General features: G+C 38.8%; 2 protein-coding genes across 13 annotated transcripts in view; both read left to right on the top strand.

Moving 5' to 3' along the window:
* Positions 1 to 3951, top strand: part of map2k5 (mitogen-activated protein kinase kinase 5) — a 51456-nt gene extending 47505 nt beyond the window's left edge. For all 4 annotated transcript variants that reach the window (XM_067495878.1, XM_067495876.1, XM_067495875.1 and 1 more), the window contains one exon: positions 1122 to 3951. In XM_067495878.1, coding sequence (XP_067351979.1) covers positions 1122 to 1226 — 105 coding nt within the window. In that variant the 3' untranslated portion in view covers positions 1227 to 3951. The remainder of the gene's footprint in view (positions 1 to 1121) is intronic.
* A 7269-nt stretch (positions 3952 to 11220) lies between these two features.
* On the top strand, positions 11221 to 19732 carry LOC137119624 (SKI family transcriptional corepressor 1 homolog-B-like). 9 transcript variants are annotated; one of them, XM_067495868.1, is made up of 9 exons: positions 11221 to 11427; positions 12523 to 14290; positions 14685 to 14769; positions 14873 to 14944; positions 15100 to 15162; positions 16158 to 16232; positions 16423 to 16497; positions 17104 to 17169; positions 18562 to 19732. In XM_067495868.1, the coding sequence occupies exons 2-9, from the start codon at positions 12533 to 12535 to the stop codon at positions 18654 to 18656; spliced, it is 2289 nt and encodes a 762-aa protein (XP_067351969.1). In that variant the 5' UTR covers positions 11221 to 11427; positions 12523 to 12532; the 3' UTR covers positions 18657 to 19732. The 9 variants fall into 9 exon arrangements, with proteins under 9 accessions (XP_067351969.1, XP_067351966.1, XP_067351973.1 ...); XM_067495865.1 differs by having other exon boundaries at positions 18559 to 19732; XM_067495872.1 differs by lacking the exon at positions 16423 to 16497.
* The last annotated feature ends 3522 nt before the right edge of the window (positions 19733 to 23254 follow it).

The following is a 23254-nucleotide window of genomic DNA, read 5'->3' as shown; positions in this document are numbered from 1 at the left end:
TACCTAGACACCGCAAATAAAATTCAAGGCCTCAGTTGACTTGTCTCATTTACAACCTCTTCCCCTCTCAACTTTGATCCTTCTGTGGCCTCTGTGACCCCTGGCTCTGGTCTGGTGAGTCCTCCAGATGAGGTTGGTGATTGGGATTGTTGTCATTGAGAGATCACATGTGACATCCCTGTTTCAATCCTGCAGCAGTAGTAAATCAGCAGTTGCCAGCATTTAACAAAGCTGATGAGCTACCAATCAACACGCTTTCATGTTGGCTTTGTAGAGCATCTTTACGAGCACTACTCGGTAAAGACTGTGCTGATGATTAAGACCTTGCCGAAAATGAGGGACAGAGCTAGTTTATTACTGCCACTGCTACATTTTATGACAAATCTTATGCCTGTTATAACTCATAAAACTCCAGAAATATTTCTTTTATATATCTTGACAAGTCATTACTAAACGGTTAGCACTTAAAACCAAATCTGTTGGCCATTATTATTTATTTGCATTTTATTGATATTCCTGTTTAATTTATTTGTATTTTATTGTTATTTCTTAAATCATTATTTAGAATATTTTTTAACTAGAATGAAATAACACATCACCTAATGATGTAATAATGTTTGTGGCTTCAATGTCTGATAATAAAATTAATATTGCTCGATATGTATGCACATAACTTTAAGAGCTGTTTGATTATTGTTTTTATGCCCAAGCTCATTACTTTTGTCGGTATAGACATTTAAGTGGCCTTTTGCCAAAAATGACACTTATTCTGAAGAGCATGTGAATAAAATCTGTGGCAGCAGCTTTTATTTAAATCTTTATTGAAATTTGAAATTTAATTGCAAAAGAAAACTGAAAAGATCAACTTTAACTCTATTTAAAAATGTATTCGTCCAGCATTATTAGTAAAAACTGTACTTCATTAGACATCTCAATTTCACTGCCATTACATCAGCTTTAATTTTGCTAATTTAAGTTAAAAGAAAAAGAAACTTTAAATTTGCTAATGCTGTTTTGAATATTTTTTTTTATCTTGTATGAGACAATTCCCAAATGTACAAGTGTGAGTGGTTTTCCAAATTGAGATTTCATTCTCCTTTTTTTTTTTCTTCTTTTTTTAGGATCATCCCTTCATCATACAATATAATGATGGCAATGCAGAGGTGGTGTCAATGTGGGTTTGTCGCTGCCTAGAGGAGAGACGACCTCACCAGGGACATGTCTAATGTAGTCCCCAATGTAGCCTGTGATGGACCAGGACATGTGATTCCAAACCTTGGGCATTTAACAAAGACTTAAGGGTCAAGTACATCCATATGCACTGTACAAGTGACTCCATGTAAATGGGCAAAAATCACTAGATGTTAACTACTTTATGGGAGTAATGCTTTATTCAACAGTACTCGTGCACTGTGGCATTGAGGAGCTCATTTCCTTTGAACTGAAGATTAGATCTCTGTAGCCAGTCAGTGCAGACTCCTGTGCTTTCTCATTAATGTTTTCAATTTGCAGCATCCTCCTCATGATTTTCAGGAGTGTACAGAAAAGCAGTGACCATCACAAACTGGCAAATGTAGATAAGGAGTCCTGTCCTCTGCCCTCAGTTAACAGCTTCAAATCTTAGGGTTGCAATGCAAAGGTAGATTCGCGCTCTGGGTGTAAGATGGTATCTCAAACAAAAATGTCTTGTGTTTTACTGTTGACAGCCGTATAGTGAATGTTGAGGTTTTTGCCTGTGAGGAGCTGCCCATGTGTTTGCCTGTTTTGTTTTTCCCACTGGTGTTGTCTGTAGCTCTTCCTCCCCTTATAAACCTGTGTGTGTGTGTGTGTGTGTGTGTGTGTGTGTGTGTGTGTGTGTGTGTGTGTGTGTGTGTGTGTGTGTGTGTGTGTGTGTGTGTGTGTGTGTGTGTGTGTGTGTGTGTGTGTGTGTGTGTGTGTGTGTGTGTGTATAAATGCGCACACACAATGCATTTAGAAAGTTTTCAGACCCCCTTGCCTTTTTTCAATTTTGTTTAAATTGCAGCCTCATAATACAGTTGTTTAAATTCATTCTTTTTTTGAGCTGCTCTTGAAAGAGCCCTGGTTGTGCCAAACATTTTCCATTTGAGAATTATGGAGACCACTATGCTCTTGGGAAGCAGACATGTTTTTGTAGCCTTCCTCAGATTTGTGCCTTGTAAAAATCCTGTTTCTGAGCTGTGCAGGCATTTCCTTTGACCTCATGGCTTTTTCTCTGATATAGTTTGCATTGTCATTGTGAAGCCTTCTATAGAGCTGTGTGCCTTTCCAAATCATGTCCAATCAATTTAATTTACCACAGGTGGACTTTGGGTTTTTCTTTTGTTTGTTTTGTTTTTTAATCATTATTGTTTTTTTTAATTTAATGTTTTATCCACGTTGTCCCTAGTAAGCAAGATACTGTATGTTATGTATTATACTACTTTAATGAGTAGAGGGAAAACATCAATGCTTCTAACACCAAAGACCACTGATGAACCAGATGGTGAACTTCATAGATTTCTCATGACTGAGGCTCACATAATGGGCTAAGGGACTGAAGTGAATTGCTTTTACAAGGTCTTTATTTGCAGCTGACGAAATGTGTACTGCTAAAGGCATTTAAATGCCATTACTTCCACAAAGGCGCTATAAAAGCAGCCTGTAATGTCACATGTACAGTGTCCATCACTGAAAACAAATGTAACAGCACCTCTGATAAGACCAGTGCATTTATACATGTGATGTGTATTTCTTTTACAGACAGTTTGTTGTGCGTTCTCTGTTACAGTGAAGGGATACATTTAAGGTAGAACATAATCACTGGCCTTTAAATATAAATCATGTGAGCACACGTTTGTAGATCAAACATGCTCCATCATTGCATTACATGTATACATTACTCTATGCTTGTTGTATTATTTAGCATTTTAATTCCAGAGTGGATAATTTATTCAGTATTTTTGACTCAACTTTGTACAAGAAGTAAAAGTAATACTGTTTATTTGGGAAAATCCCAAACTGTGTTGCAGCTACAAACTGCAAACTAATTCCATGCAGGTTCTGAGTATGTTTGCATAGAGAATGTAAAATATTCAAGTAGGCATATTCAAACTGTCAAAAAAAAATTTGAGGGACACTGCTGTCACTTCTTTAAGGTAACTCTAGAAATGTCTTAAAAGCAAAAAGCATGATTTCATAAAGGAAAGGACCATGTGTGGAAGTTAATCTTTTGGAAAACACTGGTAAGTGGATTGTTTAGTCAGGGTTTTTAATTAGATCTAAGGGTCTGAGTATGTTTCCTGTATGATCATTTAAACCCAACCATCACCTTAACCACTAATGTTTTAAGATTCCTAATTTGGTCCCAACTTTTACACTAAACCTATGTATTCTGCGTACTGTCACATACTGAAATTTGTTTTTATATTCACCTAAATGTCGCTTTGGTTTAGAGCAATTCTACTATAGTGTTATTACATTTGTGAGACATCTATGAGACTTTAGGTTGACCGTAAATCTAAAAGAAGCTATAAACACTTGTCTGGTAAAACTAGTAAGTTAGTGTGCCATTAATGACAGCATTTGATGAACACTTGCTGATATTAATATGAAAAGCTTTTGTTCTAAACCGATGCTATAAGCTTTGAAAGCTAGGATACTGTACATGTTTTACATTGTGGCAATGTACTCCTTGACTGTCATTTTTACATCTGCTATTCAGTGGGAATATTTTTTATTTTTTTATTTATTTGTTAACTTCAACCTGCTTAAAACTGAATTCACTTATTTGCCTCTTCTGACTCTTGGCCTGTTTTGTTTGTTTTTTTGCCTTTACCTGACTCGAATTCAGCAGCTTCTGGCTAAGTATTGCCTTTCCTGTTATTATCTGTGTGAGCACATTTTCCAACCATATTGCACAAATTAAATATATCACAATATAATAATGAGTAACTTTGATATTTTTGTTGTTCATTTAAAAACATTATTGTTATGTGTGCAGTCTTGAATATAAGAAGACATCTGACTGACTTTTGTTCCACAATTTTTTGTTTGTGTGATTCCTTCCAGGTTTTTTTGAAAAATTGGCCACAGGAGATCTGTTTGATCTGTTTTGTAGTTTGTTTTATTGCCCTGCAACTAGTTAATTAACAACATATCCTCATTATGTAAATAGAACACCTATATATTATATTTGAATTTGCAGTTTAGTTGTATTAAAAGATACACTTTAAGAAAAAGGGTTTCACCTGAAAATTAATTGCATTACAGTTGTGTACCCTAATAAATACCCAGCTGAGTATTAAATACAAAAACTCAGCTTGATGTTTTTTATTCTCCTCTCAAATTTAAATAACATGACTTACAGTATATAGTAAAATAAAGGTCTTCATTAATACTTTGACATTTGCATGTCTTGATGTAGAATGACCTAAACCTATAGCACAAGTTCAATTATAATTTGCATATCATAATTAATCTTAGTCAACCTTTAATTAACATTGGCCTTATTCATGGAAATTAATTTGTGCATGATCCTGTGGAAAGTAGTTCAAACTTGACATATAATCTAACAGTGGCATTGTGTTGTTTTTTGGGTTGTTGTTTTTTTCTCTCAAAGCACCACACCTTTTTTTCCTTCAAGGGCACAAAAGGGTTAAGTTTGTTTTCCCCTACATGCAGTTTCATTGGTGATGCAAACTTAACCCTTAATCTAACAATATACAATTAACTAGTAGCTACAAGTAACAATTTGTCATTTGAGGTCATGTAACTAAACACACAATACATGCCCCCTCAGTGAACAACTAAAACATTGTCACACATTCATTTAGCAGAACTTCTAAATGTAAATGTTTATTAGTTCTTATAATGCAAAATGAAAATTAAATTCTACAATTGTCAAAAGTAGCCAAACTATAATTTGAGGGTAAATATAAATATTCAAACCTTTTAATGTTAACAATGACAACTAATGTGTGGCTTCCTTTTGTGTAGAAACATTAAAGTTTGATATGGCTAAGAAATTATCAATTTTCTTAAGTCCCTGACTTTAAAGAGAAGCTACGGCACACACTCAAATATATCAACAACTGTGGATCGCGATGAAATTTTGTGCTGATTCATGCTTCCCTGGAGATGCATCATACTAAAATTGGTGATCACTTGACTTTCCTCCAGTACCAACATACAGCTGACAGTTTTTGTACAAAGATAAATGATCTTGACTGTTATTGTGTTTGCCTTATATGTTTCTCTACCCTTTCATGTTCCCTTTAGGACGGACCGTAAGACCTTTTGGTTAATTCCATTATTTGATTTTCCTTAGTCTTGTCAAAGTTAAAGCTTTTTCACAAGTAAGGCACCAAACAAGTTAAACTACAAAGCCAAGGAGAAGATACTGAAAGCAAAATGCTTTGAGAAATAATGTTTTAGTTTTGAGTGACTTAAGTAACATATAGCAAAGAAAATGTTTGTTTTATGGACTGCCTTTTATTTATTTTATTTTCTTATTTTGGGAGTGAGTTTAGTTACGCAGTTACATAATAGAGCAGAGGTTACTTGAACTGTGTGTTTGAGTAAAATTTTTATTTACAGCTACGTAAAAAGTGAACTATAAAAACATTGCCCCACTGAAAGCGGAGACGAAATTAAATTCTGGCTTCGCTGGTTGGTATTTTCACTTTTTACCGCCATCTCCTCAGCTCTTTAGTGTAAAACTTCCCTGGGCTTCCATACAAACTTGACGCCTTCACAGATTTTTGTGTTACTGTTCATACTTTGTTCCTCAGTCAGAGACCTACACAGTGGTTTTATGATAAAAGATTATGTCTGTATAATGTCACATATTTATATACAGGCTGATTCCTTCAATAATTGTACAGCTGTTCATACGATTAATACATTTTAAGACTTTTTCATACGCTTAAGCAGAATGTAGTCAGCCTGTGCTGAAGTGCATTGTTTTCTCAACTTTCTAACAGGGCACATCAGTGGAGAGGCAGTAAGAGCTCTGTGGGTAGGACCTGACCCAGCCAGCCAAGAGCTGTACCAGAGATGATCAATCAGGGTTGTCATAAAAGCTGCTGAAGGCTGTTGTGATTTGCTTGGATTTTTCTGTGTGTGAAAGGAAACCAGACCAAGAGGAAAAAGAAGCAAATTTACAAAGTGCTCCACTGATCAGGTCCAGAGCAAATGAAGTACAGGTCTGAAAAGGCCCTCAGTTTCTCGACCAGTTTGGAAAATGTCTTGATGATTGTGGAGTGGTGCGGTTGTCTTTGTTACTCAAAGAATTGTGCTTCAGAAAGTGAACAGGTTTAGAGGCAGTGGTGGCCCAAATGTTAAAAAGTTAGAGATGCGAGTTTTGTCCATGGCAAGGAAAAAAGAAGTGCTTGTCCCCCCCCCCCCCCCCCCCCCCCCCCCCCCCCCCATCAACACAACAGTGGTTCCTTGAAGGTCAGGCTGTGGTTTTACTGGGCAGCTTCCAGGTGTGAGTGTGTCACTGTGAATGTGATCAGCTCATTCCTCAAAAGGGGAAAAAGACTTCCTACTGAAGGCGCCCAGCAGACATCCTGATGCCTTAAACCTACTCAACTGACTCGTGAGCAGCTCTACTCTGAGCTCCCTCCAGATGTCAGACCTCTGTGCCCTGTGCCCTCTTTCATTACCCAGCACTCACCACTTTAGTTATGGGTTTGAGCTAAGACTGACAGGCAAACTGAAACTTTGCTTAGGAGCAGGTCCCTCTCCGCCACAATGGGCTGATACAACATCTGCATTACTGCACCAATGAGCTTGTCAACCTTGTGCTCCATTTTACCCTTACTCGTGAATGCGACCTCGAGATGCTTGTTTTGGGCAGAAAACCACAGCCTCAGCTGCTTCACACTCTGCTAAACCACACCAGTACATGCTATACTACTACACTGAGTTAAGTGGTTTATCATATTTTTCTGAAGTTCATGGTCCTCAGCAGAAGGATCCGCTCGAAGTTGACAATTTTCAACCTTTTACTGACAGCAGGTTCAAAATCAGTATTACAGTGAAAGCACTAATGTGCATTGTTTTGTTTTTGTACTCTGTTTAGATCAGAAGCTTGAATTAACTTAAGAAATTAAATGTTTAACCACTACGTTTCGTCACCTTACTGTGCAACAAGCCCCCACTTCTATGTGAAATCACTTCCAAACGACCAAGCTGAGCCGTTGCCTCAGCCACAGTGATGCTGATCAGCCCTGCACTGACAGCGTGTTTGCATGTAAACTCTAGCGTCAGATGATCTATGGCTGTGCTCGACTTGACCTATAGTGATAATATGTCTGAAATTAATATTTGGATGCTTCATGATCTCATCTGGCGGGCCTCTCTCCCGGGATATTGACCGCAGATTGTTTGAAGATGCGTCTTCATTTCTGGCAGTCAGGGACCTTCATATTCCCAAATTCCCACCGAGCTGCGTCTCTGCTTTGTACCGGCCGATGACCTTTTTCCACAGCAGTCCCACTTGATTAGCGCATCAGGCAGGACAAAGAGTGGCGCCTTGTACACTGCCATTACCCAGATCCCTTTATCAATGTCCTGTAATTAAATTGTCACCGTTTAATTTTAGAGCCATCGCTTTTCTCTCGGAGGAATCTTTCCTCCAATAAAAAAAAAAAAAAAAAAACTGCAATCGAAATGTTCTTTGCACTGGAAACATAAAAGGATACAGAGAAAGCGTTTAAGTGAGCAGAGGAGCGAGGGATCAATAGGCCCTTTAGTCCAAGAGGAGGATTGATTGGTCTCTAAAATGGGATTTATAGGGGTCGCGATTTATATAGGGTGCTGATACAACTGTTAATTATAAAACATTTGGCCCCAATTGCTGCTTTTCTTAAACCTGTCCTGATTGAGATGGGGCTTCATTTATCTTTTACATCTTAAGGCAAAATATAAGTATTTGGAAAAAAACACAACGAAAATACTGGCATTTAAACCCACTCTACTGCAGGTTGTGCACATGTTTTGCTGTTTCTTACAAAAACTCGTAGACACGTGTTATCGTTTTATCCTGCAGACACAAACCAGTAAGTGATGTGACAGAGATGAGAGGGTTGAACTTGATATCCGGTTAAAAAACTAAAGTCAAAACAAGCGTAAATGTTTATTAATCAGAGCACTGCCGTGTTTTACAATACAAAGTAAGAGAGATGCTTTAGAAAATGTAAAAATCAAACAGAACGTAATAAAAACACTGACACGGAAAGACAGTCCACTACAGGTAAAAATCAATAGGTCAAATACTTTAGTTTATTGAAGCAGTAAATATGAACTTCGTAATCACAAATAGTGAGTTTATAATTTATTTGTAATAGCTTGAGGCGTTTCGTGCCCGTCTTTACACAGTCACACCCGTGTCCAGACAGCTTCAAGTTCTTTGCTGCAAGAGTAAGAAAAGCTACGCTGTGTAAACTGGCAATTAAGCCAATATCAGACGCGTTTTTCTTCTCTTCCAAAAACAACAGTCAGCTCTGCCCGGTGTTACATAATCCATCGGGTCTGAGTTCACCTGGTGAGTCGAGCACATGAATTTTTCAAGTTAAAGGTTTGTTTAAACAATATGGCGCATATCAATGAGGCAGGGGTAATTTGTATCCAACGGTAATAATAAAGAGCTCGCCTAAAATTACCGCTGAAATGTCTAATTAAAAACTCCTCGCTGCACGCTGATCCAAGCACGTCAGCTCACGTTTCCCCCGGAATAAGCAGCGACAATGGCTGCATTCAGGTTGGCGGTCTAAATAATTAAAAAGAAAGGAATAATTACAGTATAAAATTGTAATTATTGACGGGGGGTGCAGGGGAAGCCTCTTCGTGGTGAAAGACGAGTGGATGCGCTAAGGATCAGGTTCAGCATCAATATTGCAGGGAGGTAAAACTGGCGAGCTCAGGCTGTACACACACACACTGATGATGCTTCATTTGCTATAGACACACGTCAGCCAGTGTGTATGAAGTGTATCTGTTCTGGTGCCCCTTCATTTGTAGTAAACTGTCTAAAATCTTGTAACAACCCTGATCGTTTCAGTTTAATGACAGGGTCAGGAAGTCTGCTTCTTAAATTCCCCCCCCCCGCCCCCATACAAACCCCACCGTAACCCCCAGTTCTTTTGTTTTATGAAGTTCATATTTTGCCAAACTTATGCTGAACTTTTCTCCAAGCAAAGCTGGTCCTGTTAGGAGTTCTATGGTTCAGTGATCTCCTACCACAGCTGGGCACTGTCCCTCAAACTGAAGCAAATTGTGAAAAACTATTATCTGCATAATGTGCCATTGAGTGTTTGCTGGTGTGGGATCAACAAAATAAAGTGCAGCTGCAGGTTCATGACGGAGAAGCTCACGAGCTTTAGTGACATAAATTATAAATAATCATCACCAGCCTTATCTGGCAGGTTTTGGATGCAGTAGAGGAGAATGAAGGTTGTGAACTCCAGCTGCAGGCGTTGGGCCTCACAGATGTTAATATGACAGTGATGGTGCTTTAAGTCCTCCTTGGTAAAGACGTTGAAATTTCATATTTCACATTGCCTCACTGAAACATTAGTGATGACAGTATACATTAAGTTTTAGATGTGGAGAATGACGTGATATCATAATACTAAACCATATCATAAAGACCAATAACCCTATGAAAATAAAACATGACTAATTCTGTTTTTCTAAGGGTAATATTTGAAATTGACAGTTCAGATAATTGTTTGATAAGTTTTTAACTTTTTGATACAAGCATTCCTCTCTTTCATGCTGACCACACAGAGCACCGCTTTAATAAGTGATGACTGAATCAGTGAGTAACCTGTCAGACAATAATGAAAAAGAACGAATTCTCAGATTTCTTTTGCTGTCTGTCCAACATTGAAAATCTAAAATATAAATGTGTTGGGGTTGCTGTCTGATACTAGAGGATTTGGGGGGCTCATTTTTGCTTATGAAATAACAATTAAGCAAAATTATTGTCAATTAATTTGCTTTGAGTCGGCCTCGTTGATTATTAAGTAATCATTTCAGCCGTCAGAGGGAGAGATTTTTTTTTAAGCAGGGAGTTTTGTTTTTTGCAGGATTGTAGACGGTGGGCAACTTACGCTGAATGTTTAGAGATATTCTCCAGTATCCCAGGAAACGAGCAAAGGGTGGGATCCGGCTTGAAGGTGCTCATCGGACCCTAAATGCTGTACTGGACAGCTGGACATTATCTTGTTTAAAGGATCAGCCATTGATCCGCTTATTATTAATTAATTAAGGTCTTCAGCGCAACCAATGGGTATGACTGTCACTGTTTACATCCCTGATTTTTACATCTCTCTCTCTCTCTCTCTCTCTGCCTTCTGGGGTCAAAAATCAGGTGTGGTCAATCAGTGTAACGTCCTCTGAAATGATGCAAATGTGAATATGAGACAGTCTGGCCCCAGCAGCAGCACACGCCAGGTCCGCGCCATTTACATCGAAATGATTTGCATGGAAACATTTTAAGACGTCCTCATATCGTTTAATGAGCTAACAAAATACGGCCAGACTTAATAATTTATTTATTAGTTTGTTTATTTGTTTATGGATGTAGGCATGTTGTTCCGTTCTTCCTTTTATGTTGGTTTGGTGGCTGCGGCCTCAGATTGATCTGTGTGGCCGATGTGAAGCCTAACAGATGCTCGTGTAACTTGATAAATGAGCGGCCCTTTGTCTTCTTGCTGCCCTCCAAAGTGCCGCTCGCGCTGCCTCTGTTTGTCTCTGCTGCTGAAATAACCTTTAATACACACTCTGCATCATCAGTTAGGGTAGCAGTGGTTCCCAATGTGGGGTCCGGGGGCCCCCTAAAGGGTCCTTGACGGGGTCTCGAGAGGTTACAGTTATCACAGTTATAATAGGCTACCACTCTATTTTGGTATGTTTTCGTATATATGTCCAAGACTGTGCTGCTCTTTTCTTATTCATATGTAATAGCAAATATACTCATAAACATGGGTTTAGGGCCAAAATGTCGCTCCATTTGGGGTCAGCAGGGGCCTAATTGGGCGTGATATTTTTTGTTTGTTTCTGATCGTGTTTGTGCATCAAAGCCGCATAAGTGTAAATTAAAACTGGTGTGTAGCAGCGCTGCAAGTCTTGTGAGGGAGGGAGAGAGAGAGAGAGAGAGAGAGAGAGAGAGAGAGATGCCATGTGCTTCCTGTCTACACGCCATTCACATCCCCGGGCTCCATCAGGATGGAGGTCCTGCCTGCTGCTGCCTGCTCTGAAATAAACTGAAATAAAGTCTCCAGCTCAGAGTTTCTGCTGCCAGACCATCGTCTGTCGCTGGACTCACCGGGCCTGAATTTACATCTCTTCATGTTCCCTGTGTTTATACTTCTTCATCCTAAATTCGGCTGGAGTGTGTTGTGTTTTTAGCAGAGAAAGGTATGTATCTTTCTATATTAAATCAGTCACAAGTTATTCATTAAAAAAAATATTTTATCTTTTGTCTTTTTATTTTCATGTAATTATTCCTTATCCTAGCCTTTCAAACAGGCTGTATTTTATTAGTCATTCCTACTCACATCAGATCGAGTGGATCAATCATTAATGCAGCTGCGGGCTGTTTACATGAAGTCTGTTTTAGCGGTGTCCGTGATGCCAATGACCGGAGGCAAAAAGTAAATATACGCAGGTGAACGTGAGATAGGCCTGCTTCAACCTAATTTCGAGCAACTGTCTGAAGCTAATCTGCGCAGAAGCTTTAATTATATATAGGGCTAGTCTTTTATTAACAATGCCAAGACGCACTCTTAGATCTGTGTAATTACCAGGAAAGCAGCTTATAGTTGTTCATTTCCTCTCCCCTAAGCGCATTGGCGCAGCTCAGGCTGCATTTTCCTTCTGTCCTTATCCGCGTATAAAGATCTTATGTGACTCTTAAGTCGTTGCCCCATAAGTGCTGAGCCGATTTGAGGATAAGAGGAGCGGCAGATCCACCTCTGCACAGGAAGCCGGATAACCTGAGAAATAGGAAGACTTCCAATACAAGGAAGGGAAATAATTTTCAAGACGTGTGTTTGATTTCACTTTTTTATTGGCGCCTGATGTTAGATTTCATCATTAAATAAATAATTAATTAAAAAGAATCATATTTCTTCTTCTTCTTCTTCTTCTTCTTATTATTATTATTATTATTATTAGTTACGGTAAATATTACCACACTACTCCAATTATTTTAAATTACACATTCCTCATGTTATTTAATTTACCTTTTTCCTAGTACTTCCACTAATTAAAGAGGGGAGATTATCCACCAGCCTCAGAGTTGGTGGTTCAATCCCAATCTGAAGTATCCTTGAGCAAGACACTGAGCCCTACGTTGCTCCTGTGTGTGTGCCCTCCACTTACAAGTCTCATTAAATAACATTCCGCGTTTGTCTGTTTTGTGCCATTTATTTTAACGTTGTAAAAAATATAGCACTTAGCCTGCTGTTAAACAGGCCTCTGGTTCACTTCCGTTTTCTCCGTGATTGACAGGCTTCCAGGAATGGAGTCAATGCCCGGACAGCTTCGAGACGCGGGACGAGACGCCAGCTCTTCCCCGAGTTTGAAGAAAGACGCACAGAGTTTCTCCAGCTCCCTCAAACCAAACCAAGTGAGCGAGACCTCCCTGTACGGGGTGCCCATCGTGTCTCTGGTCATAGACGGCAAAGAGAGACTCTGCCTGGCGCAGATTTCGAACACCCTGCTGAAAAACTACAGCTACAACGAGATCCACAACCGCCGGGTTGCTTTGGGCATCACCTGCGTGCAGTGCACTCCCGTACAGCTGGAGCTCCTGCGGCGCGCCGGGGCCATGCCCATCTCCTCCAGGCGGTGCGGTATGATCACCAAACGAGAGGCCGAGAGACTTTGCAAGTCTTTCCTGGGGGCGCACAGCCCCCCAAAGCTGCCGGAAAATTTTGCATTCGATGTATCTCACGAATGCGCCTGGGGCTGTAGAGGCAGCTTTATACCCGCCAGATACAACAGCTCCAGAGCAAAGTGCATCAAGTGCAGCTTCTGCAACATGTATTTCTCCCCAAACAAATTCATTTTCCACTCCCACCGCACACCAGAGTCCAAATACCTGCAGCCGGACGCGGCCAACTTCAACTCGTGGCGACGCCACCTGAAACTGACGGAAAACAAACCGTCTGACGACGTTAACCACGCGTGGGAGGACGTAAAGGCCATGTTCAACGGGGGGAGTAGAAAGAGGACTCTGCCTATGAACGGCTCGGGAATGTCCTCGCCGATGAAATCGCAGCCCCCGTCCAGCCTGGCACAAACCAGTTCCCCTGAGATCCCTCACAAAAGTTTACGGTGCGACGAGGATCAGGCGAATAACAATCTGAGTTTGGCGAGCGGCCCACGGAGCTACCCAGTAATCCCTGTGCCCAGCAAGAGCTTTGGCATGCTTCAAAAAATCCCCCCGCCTCTGTTCCCCCACCACCCCTATGGCTTCCCCAGCTACGGGCTGTGTCCGAAAAAGAGCGACGGTGTGGCTGAAGCAAACAAAACCAACGTCTCTGGTGTGTTTTGGCCTGGCGCAAAAGACACCATCTACCCTGCTTTCCCCATGTTTTGGCCTACAGCTGGCGGCCTGTCCATGCCCTCCTACCCGGGATCTCCACCCAAACCTCCACCAGAGCTACCAGGCGTCCGGCAATGCGAGATCGACTTGTCGGACCAAAGTGACCGGGGCACAAACACACCCAAAGACAACACCCATCATCTTCACCATCAGCAGGATGGTGGAGAGCGCTGTCCTAGCTCCCAGTCCTCCACCAGGAACGACGAGGACAAGTCAGGGGATGAAACTTCCCAAAGGAAAATTAGCTACATTTCGGCCTTCAGACCCGTGGTCAAAGACGCAGAGACCATCGCCAAACTCTATGGTAACCGGGACAGCTACAGCGTGCGTCCTGGCTACATGTCCCCGGATTTTATCAGCGAGAGCTCTAGTTATAGGTCCATATCACCGGACAGGGATAGTGTGGTAGACGACGATGACGACGACCCGGATGTGGATGTGGAGTCCAATAGGGGACAAGAGGACGAGGATTCGATCCGGATCTCACCGGGAGCGGACCACCATGACTCCTCTGTGCCGGAGCGGGTCTCCTCTGGTGCTGAGGACAGCTCGGAGCAGCCTGACGCGTCCAGTCCGGGAGCAGCAGCAGCAGCATCGCCGGAGGACTCGGCGCACACTGGGTCATCAGATGAGGACAGACAGATGCATAATGGCTCTCCTCTTCATGAAGTAAGATTAGATTAAATGAAACTTTAATGATCCCCGTTGGGGAAGTTCAATTGTCGCAGTAGTGGGGAATATGATGAGTTTATCAAAGAGATGAGGCCGATAAAAATGCAACCAAGATCAACTGGTCTGGAATTTGCAGAGCTCCAGATGTAGAAACTGGCCACCCCCAAATATTCAAATCTTTTAATTTCCTTTGATTCTCCTTGTTTCTGAGTTTGTGAGACGTGAAACCAATATCATTCACGCTGATAAAAATTAAACAAATCAGTCTCTTTCTCTGATCGCCTTTGGGTCATATTGCAGAGCTCTTGGTTAGTAAAGGAAAAGTCCACAATTATGTAACAAAGTGCAGTAAATGACACGTAATGAGTCTCCATTGTAAAACACTTTACAGGTGTTCGGCCAAGAGAGGGAGCGACACGTGCTTCTGAACGAGCCTTCGTCGTTTGGGTCGAAACAATCAAGCAGCAGATCCAGCGGTGACTATTTGACCAACTTGTGTTTGTTAGTACAAATTATTATCATTATTATTATTATTTTGCGTGTTTAACTGAAAAATTTTTGTCGCTTGTTTATGTTTAGGAGCTCATCACGTGTCTGAAATACAGAACCAACGCAGTGCAACATCCTATCAGGAGCAAAAGGACAGACAAGGTTTTTAATTATTCTTATATGTTATACAGAATATTAAAACGTCTACAAATTTGTAATTTTCAGATGCTGTGCTGTATTTCATTAGAAGCCCTTTGCAGCATCATATATACACTTAATTGCAGGTCTCATTAATGGCTTTTATTGCTTTTGTGCAGCCGATGGATCTTTACGCATCGATATTAGCGTGCATGAAAGAGATCTGGACAACATGGCTAAAGGTAAGAGGCTCAAAGGGAAATAAAAGAGAGAGGGGAAAGTGTGGCAGGTGATAGTAATTATTATCAGTAATTGTTCCTCTTTTGATTAGGGTAAACGGGTCGCCAGCCGACAAATGCATGTACACAGACCATATTATTTCTACAGCAGCTAAACGGCTTAAATGTTGGCCACATTTAATTAAAATGCATATTTATGTGTTATTTTTAAATGTCATAAATTACATTTATTTAAATTAAAGTGATCATTTTTAATTAGGTTATTCTGAATTTACAAATCCAAATTCAACTTGCTCCGTTTGTCCAGGGTGGATTTAATTATTAAAAATATAAAATATGTGTATTAGATAATTATTCAATCTTGTCTAATGTTTTAATGCGGCTGAATGCCCAGGGCCTGCTGTAGATGACGTGCCAAAATCTGAATGTGAATTTACATTTTGTAGGCCTAAAGTGTTTCCATAGTTGTTAACCACTTAATCACGAGATGTGGGAGTTTTGACTTATTATTGTAAGAGGAAATCGTTTAGAGGCTATTAATATTTTAACGAACAGAGCCATAACCCCGAGGCACGGCAGCTAATTATTTTACAACGCTTGGAAAAACCCAGGGACTCCATTATTATCGTCTCAACCTCCAGGCAATGCATGGCAATTACTGTGGCAGCGAGCGAGAGGAAAGCAGCGAAATGGTTGTTATCGAGGATGTAAGCGCACCTGAAGTCGGTTTACTGGCCTGGCATAAATCTTTATGTGCAGAACTCAGAAATATATCATAATAAATAGAATCAAAATGATACGATGTGGATAAAGATGTGGAGAAGAATGGGTTTTAGAATTTTAAAAGCTATTTAATTTGATATTGCTGGTAATTTGCATGGTGCATGATGGTGCCTTGATTCTCATCCCTGCTGATTATTCAGAGGCACTGTATGTGTTACACGGGGTGTGTTTCAGAGGGAATAATGAGGAATTGTTTTGTGCTTTTTTCTTTGCAGAGGAATTGCAGAAGCAGCTTGCAGAACAAGTGGAGCTGAGGAAAAAGTTGGAGAGAGAATTTCAGCATTTAAAAGGTAGGAAGAAAGTGAGTGATTGTATTCTGTGGCTCAGTGCTGGAGAGAGAAGCTGGGATCCTTACCCCTTTAGGCATTAAGCGCAGTAAATGTCAGGCGAAGAACTAGTTGTTTGGTCTTTTAAATTCAGGAACGTGTCTTTAAGTTCATCCCTATGTTTCCATCTGACGTGGCCTTCGGTACTCTTCAGATAATTTTCAGGATCAAATGAAGCGCGAGCTGTCCTACAGAGAGGAAATGGTTCAGCAGCTGCAGATTGTTCGAGGTTGGTCTCTGTCTATCTGTACTTTGTGCCTCCATAGATTTTAACTGTAAAGCAGATTTAGATGAATGCTCTTCAAGTCTATGGGAAAAGATTCAAATCATAAAACATTTCAAGAGCATAGGTCAAACTGAACCAACTAGCCTCAAACAAGAAAGGAAAAGTGACACTTGCATATTGAAAAATTGGCGATTTGTGTCCGGCCATTTTACTGTAAGCTTCATGTGTTTTTTCTCCTGGAGTTGAGTAAATTATTAGATATCAAAAGGTGAAACTGAAACCACATTGTTTTGCTTGCAAAAGTTATTTTCTCCTAAATCATGCTCTGGAAAATTGAATAGACAGACCATTATGTAGTGCTGTATCAGTTACATGCAGTAGACAGCAACTAATGCCAGCCGTTAAAGGATTGGTGTAATGTTACAGTAGTTTAAATACAGGGTTCAAGTACACAGAGGGGTCATTCTAAATACCATAAGGGCAAACAGCATACAATACACTACTCGACTTTAGTTGCTACCTAGAAGGTCACATTTTCTTTAATTTTTTTTTCTTTTTTTATTTGAATATATTTTTTTTTTCTTTTAATTCGTTTTATTTTTCTGATAGACACTTTGTGCAGCGAGTTGGACCAAGAAAGAAAGGCTCGTTATGCAATACAGCAGAAGCTAAAAGGTAATTTTATTTGGTCCAAAAGGGAACATGATTACATGTTATTCTTTTGCCTACAAACATAAATATGCAAGTGCTACTTTTTTTAATTAAACATTTCTTATAATCAGTGTGACCCACACTTAAAGAAAGACATCATTACAGGATAGTTTCACTTCACTTTTTCAGGCCTGTTTTAAAGCAGCACTCACATGCCCATAAAAAACTATTGGTCTCTTTAATTGTTACTCCTGACCATACTGGAAAAGAAAGACAATCCCTCTAAATAATGAAAAAACCCACAGTCCTTGATCTGTGCAAGTTCAGCCAAAGTTTAGTCGAAGGTTAAAAAAATCTGGTTTAGTCAAATCAAATGTCAGTCTTTTAAGTTGTGTTTTATACTGCAACGTTTCTTCTTTTGTTGCAGTATAAATAGTCTGCATATTCATTTTTACTCACCTGTTTTTGTGCAAATGTGATAATTTATGGGTTTAAAAAAAACTCAGTTGATGTACTTAAATATTTGTATTAAAATTTGAAATAACATTTTTACACTTGGCCAATGCGATAAAGTTGGTGCATCAGTAAAGCAATATGTAACAAATTGCAGTGGAAACAGTGGGACGTTCATGAAGCTTGTGTCCACTGAAGCTTCCACTAAAGAGATGAAAAAACCAAAAGGTGACATTTTTTTCATCATGTTCTTTACGTTATTCTCCAGTGTTTGAGATTTGACTGACGCCCTTTAATTATGTTGTCTTGTTGCGCTCTCTTCCTCTGCTGGGGTTTAATGGCACCAAAAAGAGAATTGGTGCCACCAACTTTTATTCTCGATAAACCGCCAAAAAACAAAATATGCGTTTACATCCATCCTGCATCTGATCAAGTCAAGTAAACATAATTTGTTTTGAACATGTTATAGTAACACCATGAACATGAATAAATCATGTTTACTTATATGAAATGAGTGCTGCTCCTAATATTTGGTGGTGGAGGGAAACACTTTGTTTTCTAATTTTCGGACAAGGTGGCAACTTCCTGGGCCCTGAATCCATATGTTTTATAATGTGATTAGTGTAGAAAATGTCATAAAACAGTGGAAAGGCCCACCATTAATTCCAAACGTTAAAACATTCAAACAGCTTTTTCCATCTAACTAACAAATTTGAAAATATTCACATTTAAAATCTGTTTAAATTTTAAATGTTTTAAAAAACTAATAATGGATTAACAACATTTTTTCCCAATATACAAGCATGTGAGTATTGTTTTAACACAGACTTTAACCTACCTTTAAACAACATTAGGTTAAAAAAAGAAGAATGAACTCGCACTTGATTAAATGAGCACTAGTTTGTGGAAATGTTGTGCGTTTGTCTACATGTTCTCACTGATGGACTCGTTCCTCCCCAGAAGCTCACGACGCACTTCACCATTTTTCCTGCAAAATGCTCACCCCTCGTCAGTGTGCTGGAGCCTGCAACTTCAAACCCCCACTGCTGCCTCCCTAGGGCTCAGCACAACCCTGCACCTGAACTCAGCACAGCCAAAAAAAACAAAACAAAACAAAACAAAAAAAAGCTCACACACTCACAGATCCACCTTTAGAGCTCTCGTGTTCACCTCCCACCTGTAACTCAAGGATTACCAACCTGCTGTACAGATACACCAGTGATTTTAACACTTGAGTGAATACATGACTGAACTCTGAACTCTTAAGTAAAGCATGGAGTTCATTTTATGTCAAGCTGCAAAGCTCTAAACAAGGAGTCTCTGAATCAAAGCCGTCCACCCTAGCTACTCTGAAAAAAAAAATCAACACTATATACATACACATATATACATGCATATATAATATATATCACGTGACGATGTGCAATGGCTTGTGTAACTGTGATAATAAGTTTAACCTGTATCTCATTATTTAGCTTTTGTTTCTTGTTGGAATATCTCAAGTTTTTACATGTATTTGTTATTTATCAATCTTTGGTTTTATTTATTGTTTAAATTATTCACTGTATGAATTGTTGAGCACTTTAAATAAGCACCATTTCTGAATTTGACCATCCTATACCAAATTCTTTTATGTTAAATATGAGGACCTTTATGTTAAATAAAGCACATTATTATGAGCACTTACTTCCACAGACATCAAACTATAAAAGGGTTTCTTTCACCAAGTTGTGTGTCATACAACCTTATAAATGATAATTAATAAAGAGCCTTGAGCCAGTTATAGATATCATGTACAGTTTAGAGTATTTTAACACAAATGTGATCCCACAGTTTTCTCTGTTTCAGGGTATTTTCTATCATTACATGATTGCAAAAGATGAAACCAAAACATTTTCCCATCATCTGATGGTGTTTTTATAAGAGGAAGACTGTATGAAATGTGTGTAAACTGCCATCCACACAGCTGCTTTTAAGTTCCTCTCATTTGTATAATTTGGTTTGTAATTGAAAAAACACAGTAAACAACTCTAGAGGAAACAAATCCTGGTTTCTGACACAGTCTGCTCATAATTTCCACATTTATGTATGTACCTATGTCAATATTAATAAAACGTGAAAGCCAGTTTCTGCATTATTGCCTTACATTTCTGTTTCTTTAGCTGGTCTAAGCCTGACACCTATACTGACCTGCACATAGAATAACTCCTCATAAGGTGGATCATATATCCTCTTATTGTATTTGAGTTCAACATGATCTCTTTCATTAGGCGGCTACATTAGTGCATGACATGTCCAGTCAACTTATAATGTTTGACGTCGAGTCAGGGGACCAAGCTGATCTAATAGTGAAATCTAATTCTTCTGATGGGAGGACTAATAGATATTGATTACACGACTCTCAGTCCCTGGATGCTTCATACTGAGACAGATACTCACATAATGTCACTGACACACAATGAATGTTAATTTTCTCTCAACGTAATTGCCCTGCTTGGCAAAGCTGGTTCTCCTTGAATACTAACAAGGCCTGCAAAAATTTACTCAGCAGCTGTAGATATAATTGGCTGCTTTTTATTGTTTATCCATTTAAAATTGGACAAAATATCATGTGATGACAAGCATGGGGACAAGCACTGGGGCCCTTGGCTCAGGCATGTAAGACCACCCCTACTCCTCATACTACATCAACAACAATGCCGTGCTGTCTTTTTGCATCTCTTTTTAGTCTCTGTAGTTGCAGTGTGGAATGGTTTGTGTCTGATTTTGTATCTCTTTTTAGTTGTTTTGTAGTCACATTATGACCTTTCCTGTCTTGTTTTGTTTATTTTATGACGTTTTGTTGCAATTTATGTTTGTTGTGGTTGTTTTGTTCCTTTGCGTTTTCTTAAACCTTGTTTTTTTTGCATCTTGTAGTGGTTTAAAATCTCATCTTGTCATCTTATGTGTCTCTTTGTACTCATTTTGCATATCTTTTTTTTTTTGTATTGTTCTTTTGTTTCTCAAAATCTTTTAACCTCTGTTTAGTTGTTTTGCATGTTTTTGTGTCCTGAGGCCATTGGACTCCTTCAGCCTCTGGGTCTGTGCCCAGAAAGGTCCTTTTAAGTAATCTATCCATGGTGACAATGGAAAAACATTCTAATTAACAAGGTGATTTCAGGCTTTTTTTTTTTTAAACTCTCCAAAGTGTATCTGCAAACTGTCTCTGTTGTTTGAGGACAGAAGAACTAAAAGCTTCTGCCCACTGACATGATAAATTATTTCATAATACTTTCATATTTATGCAACTTTGAAATTAAGATTGTGACTTAAGGGGCACAATTTAAATATGCCCACATTCTTACATTGCTCTGTGGTGCATAAACTGTACATCACACACTGTTAATAAATGGTCTATCTAGTGCTTTTCTACCTATTGGCACTCAAAGCGCTTTACACTGCTTCTTATTTACCGTTTTGCACTCACAATCACACACACGGGGGAGCTGCTATGCAGCTGGCCAACACTCACCGGGAGCAACTAAGTAGTGTCTTGATCAAGGACACTTCGACATGTGACCGGAGGAGCCCGGGGATCGAACCAACAACTGTGAGATTGGTGGAAGACCGTTCTACCTTCCCGCATCACAGTCACCAAACATAAGCCTAACATATTTATGAGAAATGCACTTGAGACAATGATAAAGGCCCTTTTATGTGCTGGACCTTTATTTTCTGCTAAGGCTGAAAAAATACATATATGTACATGTAAAAGCCAAGTATTTAAAATTTTACTCCATTACAAGTTACAAAACTATTGATAATACAATGGTGTTAAAGTATCAAAAGCAAGATTTGTGTTTTGATAGTATGAACCTGTGGGTAATATTTAGTTACAGTTTTTTGGATCATTATTATTGATGCATAACATGTAAGCATAATTTTAATTTGCTGGCATTTGTATTTGTGTATTTTAATCTTTAACAACATGTCCTGTTTTATAAACTGATCATGTTTTTAATATCCAGTAGAAATCCCCACTCAAAAACAAAACCCAACTGTAAAATAAATGTGATCATTTAAAACTAAATTTCTACTTACAAATGATTTGTTGTAGTAAAAAATCCAAACTGGCAAGTAAAATACAAATACCTCCAGTTTGCACTTTTATTCATTCATCGTTCATTCAAGTGTAAGTGGGTACTCAGTCACTTTTCTCCATTATGAAGCATGTATATATTTTGTATATTGTTTGCTTCTGATATTGATATCTCAATATAAGATTACATGTACAGTATTGTAGAAGTGTATTTGATCTCTGTCTCTGACAATCCTGTATTATTTTACATGGACTTGTAGTAATAAGGTCAGTATCAACTTTTTCTGAGTGCATTTACACAAGCTAACATCAAACCTTTGCCCTCTAATATCAAACATTTCACCAGAAGAATGGTGTTTTATCTCCCTGTTGGACATATTGTCTCTCAGTATTTGCAGTCTGTACTGGTGATTAATTATTTGCTTGTATAAACATGTGTGGTCAGCAGACACCTGTCCCATCAGTGGCCATCAACAATACAACAGATGGCAGTGATACATAATGATATAATAAAACCTATGTGACTCTCTCAGTATGAAACAAGCAGCAGAACTAGTTTTTCAATAGATTCTTTGTATGAACCTTGAGGGAAATTTTGTGATAATGGATTTGGACATGGAGCCTAATGCTTTGTTATAGTGAATTACAGACATAAAACCATTATATTCAGCAGAAACAGCATTGCTTAGGAACAAATAGGCTCTAATTCAAGACAAAACACTGAGAGGACTTCAGGTTGTGGTATTTTACATTTATTCTCATTTGAAGTTATATGGCGCCACCTACTGGATTTATCAGATGTGAATTTTTCTTTGACCTTTTTTACTGACTGCACTGATACAGTAGAAAAGGAAGCAGGATCAAATTGTTACAGAGAACTAACTAGTTTAAATTCCCAAATGACAAATGTCTGCAGCTATTTTGAGGTCAGCATATTCCACCACTCCTCCACATTCCAACAGCAAAGAAAGTCATTTTATGATTTGGATATTGTGTGTTATTATTTTAGTTGTTGTTATTTATATTTTGATTGTGTTGTGTGTATTTGACTTCTCAATATGAAAGTAATTATCCTGGGTGCTACAAAGAAAATTCTGCTGAAAAGAATCCTGAATCCTTCATTTTCTTCTTTGCCAAAAAAGCCAAAAATAATCAGCAACAATATAGTGCGGACACAACCTTAGTTATCCTCAGTCTTAGTAAAAACGTGTCATCTCCAGTTTACAACTGAGAGTTATTCTTGTCAAGCTCTCTCTATAGATATGTTATACAACAGACTAAACTGACCTTGATGTGTGAAGTTAAAAGAAAGAAAAGCCTCTAAGGAGCTAATCAAAGAATTCAGATCCATCATGTGTAGGCTGATGTGCTCTCTAAGTTTTGATGAAATTAAACAGTTCTTCACTGTGGACATGCAGAGTTCACAAAAGACTACAGTTCAGCTCATTATAATATTTAGAAAATCATACATTTTGATGTAATTATCACAATAATCTTAATGGCACCAAACCTTTCAGCAATTTGTTTACTAAAAATGCACAAAGAAAAGTAAAGAGTCAGATTGAATTTTTAAGTGAT

The sequence above is a fragment of the Channa argus genome, chromosome 2 (assembly GCF_033026475.1).
Source record: "Channa argus isolate prfri chromosome 2, Channa argus male v1.0, whole genome shotgun sequence".
In the NCBI taxonomy this organism is placed as follows: Eukaryota; Metazoa; Chordata; class Actinopteri; order Anabantiformes; family Channidae; genus Channa; species Channa argus.
This window is presented reverse-complemented; position numbering and strand designations above follow the sequence as displayed.